The sequence below is a fragment of the Saccostrea echinata genome, unplaced genomic scaffold, assembly GCF_033153115.1.
Source record: "Saccostrea echinata isolate AGI-Se365-2 ecotype Australia unplaced genomic scaffold, CSIRO_AGI_Sech_v1 ptg000054l, whole genome shotgun sequence".
NCBI lineage: Eukaryota > Metazoa > Mollusca > Bivalvia > Ostreida > Ostreidae > Saccostrea > Saccostrea echinata.
In genome coordinates, this window is record NW_026889803.1 from 59,096,514 (window position 1) to 59,110,787 (window position 14,274).

At 33.4% G+C, this 14,274-nt stretch overlaps 1 protein-coding gene across 1 annotated transcript; it reads left to right on the forward strand.

The window, feature by feature from the left end:
- Positions 1 to 3,464: 3,464 nt before the first annotated feature.
- LOC133206160 (high-affinity choline transporter 1-like) lies at positions 3,465 to 12,691 on the forward strand. Its single transcript, XM_061342087.1, has 7 exons — positions 3,465 to 3,630; positions 5,461 to 5,568; positions 5,837 to 5,992; positions 6,233 to 6,381; positions 9,263 to 9,545; positions 10,718 to 10,947; positions 12,099 to 12,691. The coding sequence occupies exons 1-7, from the start codon at positions 3,465 to 3,467 to the stop codon at positions 12,645 to 12,647; spliced, it is 1,641 nt and encodes a 546-aa protein (XP_061198071.1). The 3' UTR covers positions 12,648 to 12,691.
- The last annotated feature ends 1,583 nt before the right edge of the window (positions 12,692 to 14,274 follow it).

Below are 14,274 nucleotides of genomic sequence, written 5' to 3' on the forward strand. Positions count from 1 at the left end.
ACTGATATAATCATTAAAGGTGAACACGATTCGCAAAAAGAATTTGTCCGCCATATTCTTTTATGCAGTCCTTATATCTGAGGGCCCCTATATAAGCCGTTCACTTAGTCACTCTTCAGTGCAATCTGTTGTCACCGATGTAGACGGACGTATGCTATATAGCTATTGTAAAGCACTCGGTAGCGAAAAAAGTAACTGTGTGCTTCTTCCACGGCAGGAGAGAAAGATACCAAAGAACAAAAGTTGCACAGGTTAGTGCAGTATACAAACAAACATAAATACACGTACACTGCTATAAAATGTAACGAATGCGAAGTGTATACCCCAGTGCTGATATCGGAGATGATAAAATTAATATGGAGTATGCCTATTTACGAGTCTTGTTCAGCTTTAATATACTAGTAGGTACAAGGTTTTGTAAGACATACAATGGCACAGTTCCTTCTGTATTTGAGATCCCATGGAAGAAGTACAGCGCATAACATCAGTTGTATGAAAATTATACACTTTGTTCTATATAAGTAGAAATATACTGTAAACCAACTATTATTTGCGTCATCTTTTCCGATTCTAAACCACGACGATTATAATTTTCGCGACTGAGGAATTAAAACATTCTCTACAAATACAAAGCAAAATAAATGGTTCGCGGTGATTAATATTTGCATGTTAAAGTAGGTCGCGTAACTTGCAATATTTCTCGCACGCAAATTAAAGTTGGTTTACAGTACATTGTAGAGAGGTGGGAAATGATACATACCACAAACAAACAAATAAGGGTTCGGAATAATTCATTGCTATGATTCTTATTACAACAAAGGATTTTCATTAGAGCCCTGCATTAAAATACATGAGCTCTAATAGGAGTCATCACGTCTGTCATTTCGTCCGGCTGTTTCCGTCAACACTTTAGTCTTGACGGGATACCTCAAATAGATTTCAATTATTTTTTTAATTTCATCCTTAGAAAGTGGACTATAAGTTCAACAAATTTGTTGACTGAAAAACATTAAGCTTAAATCTGCTATAAGAATTTAAAGGGGTCTGAACACAGATTTGAAGTTAATATTTTCTCAAAATTTTCTGTACAATATCATGACTTAATTGTTGCTATAGCATTTCACATGGAAATATAATAAAAAAAACAAACTTATTTTATCTGGAAATTATTGAAACTTCGAATTTCTGGACGCGTTTGATTGACACATCCTTGCACTTTTACAACCTTATCTTTGATACTTAAGAAAAGTAGAAATTTTGTTGTGTATTAATAAAAAATGTTAAAACTATAATCCAGAAAATTCGTTAGAAATGTTAGAGAGCAAAACCAACTCACCAGTAATATCAATCCGTGCTCAGTGATGTGTGCAGAGCTTCACAAATTGCCATTACCGGAGGCCCTGAATTTTAACTTAATTTCAAGTGCTTCTAGAAAAATCCTATTTTAAATTATTCCTCTCAAAATATCATAATTTTAATAAGGACCAGGCCTGCCCTGCCTTGTAGGACTTCTAGGCCTAAATCCGTGCAAAAATGGGTTTAATTCTGAAGTTGCAAATAGTAAATTTTAGGTTCAAAATGCAAATTTGAAAAAAATAGACATATATGCGGTAGAAAATAATTAATAATCATTGATTTTGAAATCTGCGTATTTCCGGGAAATTATTCTCTCCTATTAGTAAATTCTTTTGAAATCCTGAATACATCCTTCATATATTTTTGTAAGAAAAAAAATGCGGTATTTAGCGTTCTAGTAACTTCACGTGTTATATAATACATAGAGTAAAAATCATGTGATATCATTGAAAAATACCACAGATCAATTCCAATTTCATTTGATGCTAATAAATATATTTATAGGGAATTCAATTTTCTAAAAATGTATTTTTTCTACTTTTATGGAGTTTATTTCATTTATTGCATCTATTTCAAGCTTCAGTTTGAGACTTGTGTAGTTAAAGCTTCAGTTTGAGACTTGTGTAATTAAATAATTCTAGATAATTCTAAGAGTGATAATGGATAGATAATATTAGATGTACATCTTGCATTTTTTCAATAAGGAAAATATAAGGAAAAAATCCCCATAACTGGAGATACGGGTCGGTATTTTTTTCACCATAAAACAAATGTATTGACAACTGTGTGAAAACTGGAAATATTTGTTTTCCACGCTTCTCAAAAACATCAATTGTAAGGATATAAATTGCATATTAAAACCTTACTTGGAAAATGCGATTAAGACACGATTTAACACTGTATGAATCCCCCTTGGCAAACTTTTCATCTTAATTCAGTCTTACGATCTTCTAATCAAAATATTTAGAAATCAAACAAGGTATATTTATCTGAACATAGCAAAAAAAGTAAGATTTATAGATATGTAGAAAGTGATCATTGAAGAAAAGTATTCTATAGGTTTTGCTTGTACAAGACTATAATGCATGTTTAATGCCTTCGAAGAGGATATGACTATATTTGTTGTATTCATTTTGTCAGAAGAGGGGTTAACAGAAGCGGATCTAGGATTTTCACTGGTGTGTTGAGGAAGGGGGGGGGGGGGCGTTTAAAATATTTTACATATACCTTGTTTCGCATCCATCGTAGAAGAACGATTCAAAAAAGTTTTGTAAATTCTGGTCCAAGAATTAAATGGAATGGTTGGGGCGTAGTTTCCTTAAAACTGAGTGCATATAGTTGTAACTTGTAAGGAAAAAGGTTGACACCAAGGCTGTGACTACAGCTAGGACAGAGTAACATCATCGTAACATCAGACTACAGCTAGGACAGAGTCTGAGACACTAGACATCGTAACATTAGACTACAGCTAGGACAGTCTGAGACACTAGACATCGTAACATCAGACTACAGCTAGGACAGTCTGAGACACTAGACATCGTAACATCAGACTACAGCTAGGACAGAGGCTGAGACACTAGACATTGTAACATCAGAAATCTCTACTAAGCAGTAATTCATAGTTTTCTTTCTTCAAGTTTATTCAGTCAAAGTTTGATATTTTGATGTTCTTTGTGATTATTTTTTTTTAATTTATATAAAATTAGAATAAAAATGATCAGAATTTAATCGATATGTTGATAAAAATCGCGAATCTAGAGAGGCGAGGACGTAGGTAATGATTGATTTTCGTCAGAGAACCTACATACATGTACATGTAACCATGTAATTATAATTTGGATAAAAAGTGTATAAGGATTGAGCACCAAGCCAAGTTTAAACTTTTTTTTACATTGACCTTAGGTTTTGCAATTTTATTTTCAGTTGTCCGAGTTTACTTTCACCATAAAAGTCCATTAACATCAAACAAGTCACCACACTTTTTTTTATCCTTAACTGCTTTGTGTACCGAGGTAATGTGTGTTTCGGTCTATCAATCACAGAATTTGGTTTTATATATATAAATCTACACCACGAGAAGGCCCTTGTTTCAGTGTTGTCCCTGAGAGATGGCTGTCAATGTCCCAGGAATTATAGCCGTAGTTATTTTCTACCTGTTGATTCTTGCCCTCGGACTATGGGCAGCGAGAAAAACCAAAGGGGAAACGAACAGTGAAAATGTGATGTTGGCAAATCGGAATATCAGCCTCTTCGTCGGAATATTCACAATGACGGGTTAGATACACAGATTTCTTAACATTGAAATATGTTAATATTACTAAATTGCTTTTTGGTATAAGTAGCCAAGTAAGATATTTCTAAAGTTTGGTTATTTAATCATGTTCCTAAAACATAAGTTGAAAATATTTGGTTTTACCCTGTCATTTTACATTTCCAGGTCCTTTATTTATTTTAAAGTATTCTTGAAACTACTCACCTGTTGAAGAAGTGCGCGCATGCGTGTGCAATAAATAAAATTGTCATCATTCAAATAGTTGCTTTCATATTTTTAAATGAAATATTTTGAAACTATATGTGTAAAGTCTATGATAATTAAAAATTAGTTAATTACATGAACAAGAAAGCACCTGCTTGCGAATGTTATGGTTCCCACTGACTGACAAAAACAAATTACAAAAACATACAAATAACACTTGTATTGCATACCATGCAAGATGATAATTTCACTGCGAAAGTAAGCAGTAAAGATATAAAGTAAATTAAGAATTAGTTAGTAATAGTAAACGTGGTGAATCTTTCAAGATTAATAAAACCTAAAAAATGACATGACATGTGTATTACATTTGAGACTAGATATATACACCGACTCCTATAGGATCAATCTAAAGGCTAATAAGCATCTCGGAGAAGACTATAACCTCAAAAAAGTAAATAACCTCAAAAAAGTAAATATTGACTTCTTCTTTCATTGGTATATTTTGTGTAATAGTATCTACATCTAGTCCTTATGGTCTTCGGATATTTTCTGTGGAAACCTGATCTGTTTTTCTAGCCATCAATCAGTTAAAAAAAATGATGTAATAGGTTTGCACGTGCATTTTTTTCTGTATACAAAACTGCTGTAGAATTTATCATTTTACTTCATTTACTTACCTTAAGGATTCGATGGAATTAATGTTTTCACACTTTTTACTTATTTCGTGTCTGTTATGGAGAATATTCTTACACAATGTCTACAGACAGTGGAAATCTGAGGAATCCAATTACTTTAACTTTTGATTTTCATACTCACTTATTATAATTAATTGGTTGTCTTACGATCTACCGTTTAATGTTTTTAAAAATATCTGCGTATTTAGTATGTTGCATGTGCTTGTAATTTAATTGTATATGTTGTCTCAGTTACTTTTTGAAACTCAAATCGGGTCTTGAGTTTGACTCCGGCCAAGGACTAAAATAGGTAGTGACTGTTCCCAACATAAACATTAGCATTTAAGAGACACGAGTCTATTGAATGAGACATTAAAAATGATGCCCCATTTCACGGTAGGTGTTGAGACCATCATGATCATGATCAATTATTGTGAGATTCTTGGCCCCAGGATAGAGGTTTTGGCCTAAGGGCGGAGCTTTATTGATCATATTGTTTTAACAATGCACCATTTCTTTTAAAAATCTTTTTTCTCTTCTCCTGGGTATTTAGCAAATATACGTAGTGCTTGGTTATGATGACCAAGGGTATCTCTTACGGAATTGTGAAATTCATGGGAAGGAGTTTTGGTGTCAGGGTGGGGCTTTATTCATTATATAGTGAAAATGCATTATTCATTTTTTTTAAAAAACTTCTCAGCTTCTGAGTATTTAGAAGATAAACTAAGTGCATTGTTATGATAAGCTAGGGTGCCTCTTTCAAAATTGTGTTCAACATGGCCTCAGGGACAGGGCTTCTTCCTCCTAGATATATATAAACATATACATGTATAACATATAATTATCAATGTTTAACATATGAGTATCAATACAGATGAAGATAATACATGTAGATGATATGTGTACAATTTATTGTGCATCAATCAATTTAAGTCATGTGACATATTATTGCAGCCACATGGGTGGGAGGTGGATTTATCAATGGAACAGCTGAGTCGGTGTATAAGGACGGGCTGGTATGGTGCCAGGCACCCCTAGGGTATGCCATTAGTTTAGCGCTGGGTAAGAAAATCTTGTATTACTTTTAAAAAGTCAGTAGTATATAAATAAAACGTTACAGTAATACATAATCATGAAATCTTTTTGCAAAACAGAGAAAATTTTCTGATAAAATCAGTCCTTAACGAACCTGTACCACACTGTCAAAAATACCATACATCCTTCGAAAATGCTGTAATTTTGTGTTCTTTACTTTTCGGAGTATAAATACTTCTTACCAAAGTAAAATTAGTAAAAAAAAAATAAAAGACAAAGTAATTTTTCATTACAGGCGGGGTATTTTTTGCCAAGAGAATGCGGTCTCAGGGTTACGTCACGATGTTAGACCCTTTTAGCAGAACTTATGGGGAAAGAATGGGCGGGTTGTTGTACGTACCGGCTCTGCTGGCTGAGACGTTCTGGTGCGGGGCCATTCTGGCTGCTCTAGGTATGATTGTCCTCACCACTCAATAAACATACAATGTCAGTTTTCTTTCTCTTGACAAAGTTGTCGTTCCTTGTACTTGACAGCACTAGGTTGAGGTAGGACTTCTCTGCGAGAAGTTCTAAAAGTCAACACATCTATTTTCCATGAAATTATAATATCGTTAAAAAAAAAAAAAAAAAAAAAAAAGATCCACATGTAGTGTAAATTATTGCAAAATAATGATTTACAATGACGTCACAGGTGCCACCTTGGCGGTTATCCTGGACTTGGACCAAACGTTGTCTATAACAATCTCGTCATGTATCGCGGTGTTCTATACTCTCTTTGGGGGCCTCTACTCTGTAGCCTACACAGACATCATGCAGCTATCCTGTATCTTTATTGGTCTTGTAAGTATACATCATGTACCTGTATTCCACCAAACTGTGTAGATTTGCTTTATTATCACATTTAAAATTAAATATCTGATGGATTTGATGAGGAACTGGAATATTGATATTAGAGCAGCAATTTTTTGTATAGATCACCTGAAGCTGGTACACACAAGCGTGTAACATAAGAAAAGGGGGTATTTGAAACACTTTAATTTATTCTTTCAATTTATATATATTTGCAGGGACGGTTTTCATTAGATTAAACTTTGAAAAAACAAATACTTTTAACTTAAGTTCAAAATGAAGAATCTGTTTACGTATCAAATTCTATTAGGCAACAGTAAATTAATTCTCTGTTTTACGACCTGGGCGGGTAGGTGTTCAGGAAAATCCAGTTTAAAAAAACAAACACAGGTTTGTAATATTTTAAATTTCTATCTGTCTTTTATAGAAGTATTGTAATCTAGTATATTTACAGTATTCTAAATCTTTGATAGAAAAAAAAGAGAACAAATAAAAAACCCTATGTTCGCAAAGCAGAAATTTAAAGAAGTTCAAATGTTTTCATTTTGTATTAATACTGATGTGCGATAATGATTGTAAATATTGTAATGTTTTTTGAAATATGTTTGTTTTTTGGTCGGACTGGAGGGTACCTTTTTGAAGAATTAAGGGATGTGAAACAAAGTTATTATTTTCCACGGCCTAAGTTAATTCTTTGTGTAAATTCATCGCTCTAGACAATTATTATAAGACATAATGAGTTCCAATAAAATATAGAAAATAACCGATATGAAAAGAAAATTTGCACCTGAAAAATTAAAATAGTTAAAGAAATATGGTCTACAATTTTGCATATATTTAACAGTATTATTAAAGTTAAAAATACAATTGATGTATGTTGAAAAATGACGTATTATACGATCAATTTCACAAACAAACAACTCGTGAATATTTTTTTATTGAAAGACCTTGACTGATCATGCAGGGCACCTTTCAGACAAATGGGTGACACTTGAGCAAGTGATAACACTTTTATTGTCAACTCTGTGTGAACTCTTTTCTCCTATCCAGAATTTATTTTTCCCTATGGGCATTGCTTTGAATCGATATAATATTTGATTAAAAGTTGTCAACATCGTCCAGTTCTATTTTTATCAACAATATTTCTCTTGTTAGAATCTGAGGTAACATTAACAAAGAAGAAAAAGAAATGAAAGTATATCAAGTCTTGTTTTCTATCCAAAAACATTCTGGATTACAGATCCTCTCATTTAGCTACATTTGATCGCGTATTCTTAATTAGTCACAACACCACCACCAACACATAATATCCTAGACGTCGGATCTACTAAGACAGAAGGCCAAAACAAGATAGATTAATTACGTAAGATGATCAAGGACATAAATATAAATTTTCGGGACCGACTGTCCCTTTCTTATTACACCCTCGCCCAATAAGGTTGATCAATACGAACGCAAAATCTAATATAGGTGAAAATTAATAAACTGTGGAAAATTTGTGAAATTACAATGTTACATGACTTTAAGCATTTCCTGAAAAAGCTTTTGAAAGTGGAAATACAGAGTTTTTTTTACCTTTATCTTAGCAAAGTTGTCAAAATTTATGGAAATAGTACCCCTTTACGCCCTCTGAATTTGTGCTGATACGGGACGTAATGAAATAAAATGTGTGGAGATAATTAACAGAATTCAAGCTCAAAAGTCCATTAAACAATGCAAATTTTGGAGCAGAGCAAATACGGATCATTTGCCATGGAGGAGTGAACATCCCCTGCCGACCGGCCACACCCGCCGTGTGCTTCTTGTCATGATCGGGAAATAACGGAAAAAAACCGTCGACGATTCAGTATGTAAACAATGGCCTAACAATAAGTATGAAAAACGTCAGTCAGCATTTTGACTTAATGATAAATTGTATTTGCTGACAAGGTCCTTGTATCGATCATAGAACTTACGAAATGACGACTTTAAACAAGAATGCTGATATTCTTGTTTCATCAACTTGTTTGTAAATAACCTATCTTGTTTTAGAAGCTGTTCATACCTAGAGCATGCTCTTGCGTATGGAATCAACCGAGAAATATAAACCCCATATGCAGGTGATGAAGGTATATTGCTGCATATGTAAGGGAAGTTGATGTTTAAAGTTTAAAGTTCAAATATAAAACAGATGTGTCAGACTCTGTGGTATCTTTTATATCAAGCTCACTGGGATATATGTATCGACGTAAGAATGGAAATAACCATTGTTAATTGACAATACGTCGTCAATATATCTAAATGTCGAGTTGAAGGCCACAGCAAGTGTGTTCTTCTTTTCACGTATAAGATTTTGAACAAATTCTGCTTCATATGAATACAAAAATAGGTCTGCTAATAATGGGGTGCAATTGGTACCCATGGAAATTCCAATTGATTGTTGGAAGACATGGTCCCCAAAAATCACATAGATATTGTCAGTCAGAAACTCAAGCATCTTTTAATATGAACTTCAGAGACTTGTGTGTACAATCAGAATGTTTTTAACAAAATAATTTTGCAAATTACCAATGACGTGGTAAGTACGAGTTCCATTAACGTCATTGCTGCTAAAACTTCTGGTTCTATTAGACAAGTTTTTTTTAATTACATATTTGCATCGCATATTAAGTTATTATTTAGTTCCACTGAAAAATGTTACAATGAATTTTCATCCACTAATTAATTTATCACTAATTAATTTATCACTAATTTTAACTGGACACTATGTTATGGCTTAAAAAAAACATTGTTGAAATATTGGTAATGGTTAACGTTGAATATGTTTTTACCGTTTCCTGAATTTTAGAGCAATAATGATAAATTTTCTGTTTGTTGATAAATTTATTTTTAGTGGCTCAGTGTTCCATTTGCCATGACAAACACTCATGTCACTAGCATAACCACCAATTCCTCAGCTGTCTGGATCAAAGAGTTAGACCCTAAGTATATAGGTTACTACATCGACTCCTTCCTGTTGATTATGCTCGGTGGCATCCCATGGCAAGCTTACTTCCAGCGGGTATTATCAGCTAAGTCCGCATTTAATGCCCAGATTCTGTCTGTCATGGCGGGATTTGGCTGTATCGTCCTTTCCATTCCCTCCGTCTTAATTGGCGCCATCGCTGCCAACACAGGTTAATACTCTATAAACACTACGTTTATCTACTATAAAATCACTACCGTGCGTGTTAAAAACGGTATTCTGATTTTTTTTAGTACATGTATATATAGCATTTACTTTGAATTATGTGGCATTTATCCGATTGATAGCTTGCTCTCTGAGTTGTGGTGGAAGGTAAACATATTTAAAATTGATTAAGAACTATATATGGTAAAAGTATATTTTTGCCCCATAAAAGCCAAATGAAAATTTATAAAAATATGCACAATATTTTATATTGTAGGAAAAACCTAAATTGATAAAATTATTTTTGTTTGGAAGTAAATTATCGGCAATTCTTGTTTCTGTGACTCCACAGACTTTTAGGGTTTTCCATCATTTTCATTTAAGGGGACAAAATAAACAAATTCGTTCAATTTTGAGAATAGAATTATCTGAGCGCAAGCTTGCCCCAACACAGTATCCACGAATTTTATTAATATTATCATTCTAACCTTTTATCAAAACATCAAGGTGGGACAGACCTGTGTTCGATGTTTAATCAAAATATCGACATGAAATACACTTTTCTCTCTCCAAATCATTGAGATTTTGAATCGTTTTCTTGGCGTCATACCTATAACGTACGGCATCATGGCTGATGAAAATATATAATGCCTTCAAGCTTGCATATATTCCCTTGGTTTAGAAAATAATTTTAGATTCTCCATCAAAGTTTGATTTGGGGAGCATTACAGAATATAGTCCTTTCAGCAAAAATTGAGAAATTCGATGTAAAGCACGTTTTTATTTGCAATAAGATTCAATTATTATCCTGAAACAGAACAATGACAAGTGTTTAAGGTCATCATTATATAAAATATCGTTTCTATGCTAATCTTTTTTTAAAGGAAATTTATTTTAAAGTTAAAAAAAATACTTGCGCAATTTCACATACTTTGCTGGAAAAATTTGACAGAAATTTGCTGTTAATGGAGGATCACGACTTAACAATTTAACTGTTAGAATTTTCTCTTACAGTTATAGATATAAAACAAAATTATAATTTATGTTAATCTGTAGTTAAGAAGGTAGTTGAGCATCCTGGAACGTAAAAAAAAAAAAGAAATTTCAAATTGATTGAACTTAAGTTGAGCAGTATACAATGTATGACCTTTTCTTTTTTTGTTTGTTTTGCCTTCTAAGACTGGAATGCTACAAGGTACGCGACAGAAGACAATAAGCCTGTCCCTATCCCTCCGGAACTGGTCTCTAACATCCTCCCCCTGGTGCTGCAGTACCTGACCCCCACCTGGGTCTCCTTCTTCGGACTTGGTGCTGTGGCGGCCGCTGTTATGTCGTCTGCTGATTCTTCCATTCTCTCTGCCAGCTCCATGTTTGCTCGCAATGTGTACAAGATGATATTTCGTCCAAAGGTAAATCATACATTCATAACAATTATATCTAAACCATGTTGCACTCACACATTCACACACAGAGATGTTTTATATATATATATATATATATATATATATATATATATATATATATATATATATATATATATATATATATATATATATATATATATATATATAAGACAGATTCATGTCTCGACCATATTCAAACCTTATTTAGTAGAGATTCAAACTTAAAGCATGCTATTTTCAATGACCTAAAGGTGTGTCGTTATCTCTAGTACGTGTATAATTATTTCTCAATTATCACGGTCACTCTGGGTAATGGATTGGTAAGATGGTGTCCAGACCACAGACCATCTCTAACCTTGATATGGAGATAACGAACAGTAAATCAAGCTCAAAAGTCCAATGAAACAATACAAATCGGGAGAAGAGCAAACACCGACCTCTAAAAAACATTGGAGGTGGGATCGTGTGCCATGGAGGAGAAAGCATCCCCTGTCGACCGGTCACACCCGTCGTGTGCTCATTAATATAATCGAGCAAACGGAAAAATACGTAGACAATTCAGTGTTTAAATAATGGCCTAAAAAATTTTATGAAAATTGAATTGATTTGTCCAAACAGAAAAATACTGGCAAATGCCCATAGATGAGCCACAGTCTGGACTCGCTGCCGTATTTCAAGGTTCCTGAACATACAATGTGGAAATACTTGAGTTTGATCTAAAGTTTGACTGAAATGAATTGAAACTTGAATATGATGTTGATGATGATCTAAAGGAGATCTTTAACCATGACTTCAAATTAAAGGTCATATAATGATTACAAGAGTACGTTTGCTGAAATAAAAAAAGGATCATTATTTCTTAGTTCATGATACATGTATCTGTAAATGAATTTACACGAAACCTCGGTGAAATATGTTTAGACTTGGTAAGTGCATATTAAAGTTTTTAACATGTAACTTCCTTTATATTACTTTCTTTTGGTATATGGCAAACTCTGCAAAATAATAATCATAAAATTGTGAACGAAATAGCACAATTGGAACTTTTGCTAAACTTTTTATTACAAATAATGTTCATAGATCGAGCCTATTATTTTGTTGTAACCATAGCATCTTTGAAATTTTTATTAATTTGTACATAATTTTTTGCCAAACAGGCCTCTGAGAGAGAAATTCTTTGGGCAATGAGGATTTCCATTTTCGGCATTGGTGCCTTGGCGACAGTGATTGCGATTGTCGTAAAATCTATATACGTGTTGTGGTTCCTGTGTTCTGATCTCCTATACGTCATAAGCTTTCCACAACTTTTATCAGTTATTTATATCCGAAAGTGCAACACCTATGGATCTATTTTTGGTTACGTTGTGGGATTACTCCTTCGCCTCACAAGTGGGGAATTTACCTTAAATATCCCTCCTGTGGTCAAATACCCTTGGTACATTGAGTCTGAAGGACGACAGTTGTTTCCGTATAAAACATTCGCCATGCTGGTCACTTTTACCTGTATCGTTTCAGTTTCGTATATGACCAGGTATATTTTTCAGCGAGGGATTATCCCTATGAAGTTTGATGTCTTTAAATGTTTTTCTGGACAGTTCGAAACATCTGTCGACATCATGGTCAAAAATGGAAAAAGCAATCCTTCCTTTGCTTCGTCTGGTGACGATGTTAGAGATCGACACACGAAGCAGGATACATCACTTTGAAAACCCCAGCTTTTAAAGCGAACAGTTTTCAATTCGTGATTTAGATGTACATCAACTATATTCTAATTTATTACTCTGGGATATAATATATTTCAGATTTCTTTCTTTTAAAAATTTATTGGTAGTGCGCAGTTTGATGGACTTGCGACGCCGTAACAATTGTGCATCATATCAGTCTTTACCCATAAGCAAAACGTAATGTGTTTGTCAAATGATTAAAAAAACAATTACAAATACTAGTATAGAAACAGGACGGTATAAGGAAGGTTCTGTACTTTATGCTGTTCAAATAGTGTAGAAGATGAATGCCACTTTTTGCTCCATTGTACATCATATTAAAATTTTACAGCAATCTTTTTTACCGGAATAGATTTAAACCAACTTCAACTGATATCAATATGTCAAATTTAGACAAAACCAAATTTCTTTTAGTAAAGGACAAGATAGGCTAAGACCTCTTTTTGGACCCTGGTTTGGGGTGTCTTTTAGAATGATGCAACAGTTTATCAATAAAAACCAGTTGTCACCCCTGCAACAAAATAAGTATTGGTTCTAAGTTATGGGATACACAGAGGTCACAGGAAGGTAAGAAAATATGTCAATTTCCGAATTTTCTCATTTTTATGCAAATTTTCATCGATTTAACAACACATTTTGTTTCAGAAAACATAGAGAACAAGCTTGTCTATCTGCCAAATTTACATATTTCATACACTAGCATGAGATGCATCTTATGTATAAAAATCTCAGATAGGCAAGTTGTGCTCTATGTTTCTCGAAGTGAAAAGTATCTCAAGTTTGACGAAATTCCACCAGAATTGAGGAAATTCGGGAAATTGTCCTTTCTGCACCCTCTTGTGGCCTTCGTGTAAGCTTTAAATCAAAATTAGTGCTGGTTTTAAAACAAGCACCATTTTAAGTTCCTAACTACAAACTATCACAATTTTAACTGTGTTCTGATTTTTACATCAAATAAGGGGCCAGATTCGGCCGTTACCATGCCTTGTCCTTTCGTAAGACAAACCGGAAAATTCATATATTCAACATATACTTACAGTCTATTATCTATAATAAACGCAATGCGTAATATCACTGTAATCTTATAGAATGTTACATTGTACGAGGGTTGTTCGTAAAGTTCGTGGACTATGCCAATCTTCGTTATACTACTTTCAAGAAATTTAAAATGAGCACATTATCATATGTAAAAATATTTACTTTGTTTAAGTGTGAAGTTTCATTCCATGTGAATTAATAGAATTCATGTTATTTAATTTTAAAATCAGCATGTTTTGTAACCACGGCGCAAACTCAACAACACTGTAACGTCAAAAACATACAGACATAAGGTTCTCAAAAATACTCTCCCTATACATTTCACACAGTATTGCTCAATACCAGTGCACTCATTAAATACGTTTCTCTATCACTTGAAATCTATTTTGCTTACAATTGTTCCAGTAGCCTCATTTTTTTGTCAATGTTATATTTTTTCCCCTGCATAACTGTGCTTTTACAAGATCAGCATCAGTGAAGCGCCAAACTCTTAGCATCATGATGTTACTTATTTTTCAACATTTTTGATAAGATTTTTACAGATAATCCGTTTTCTCACAGATCACCATCG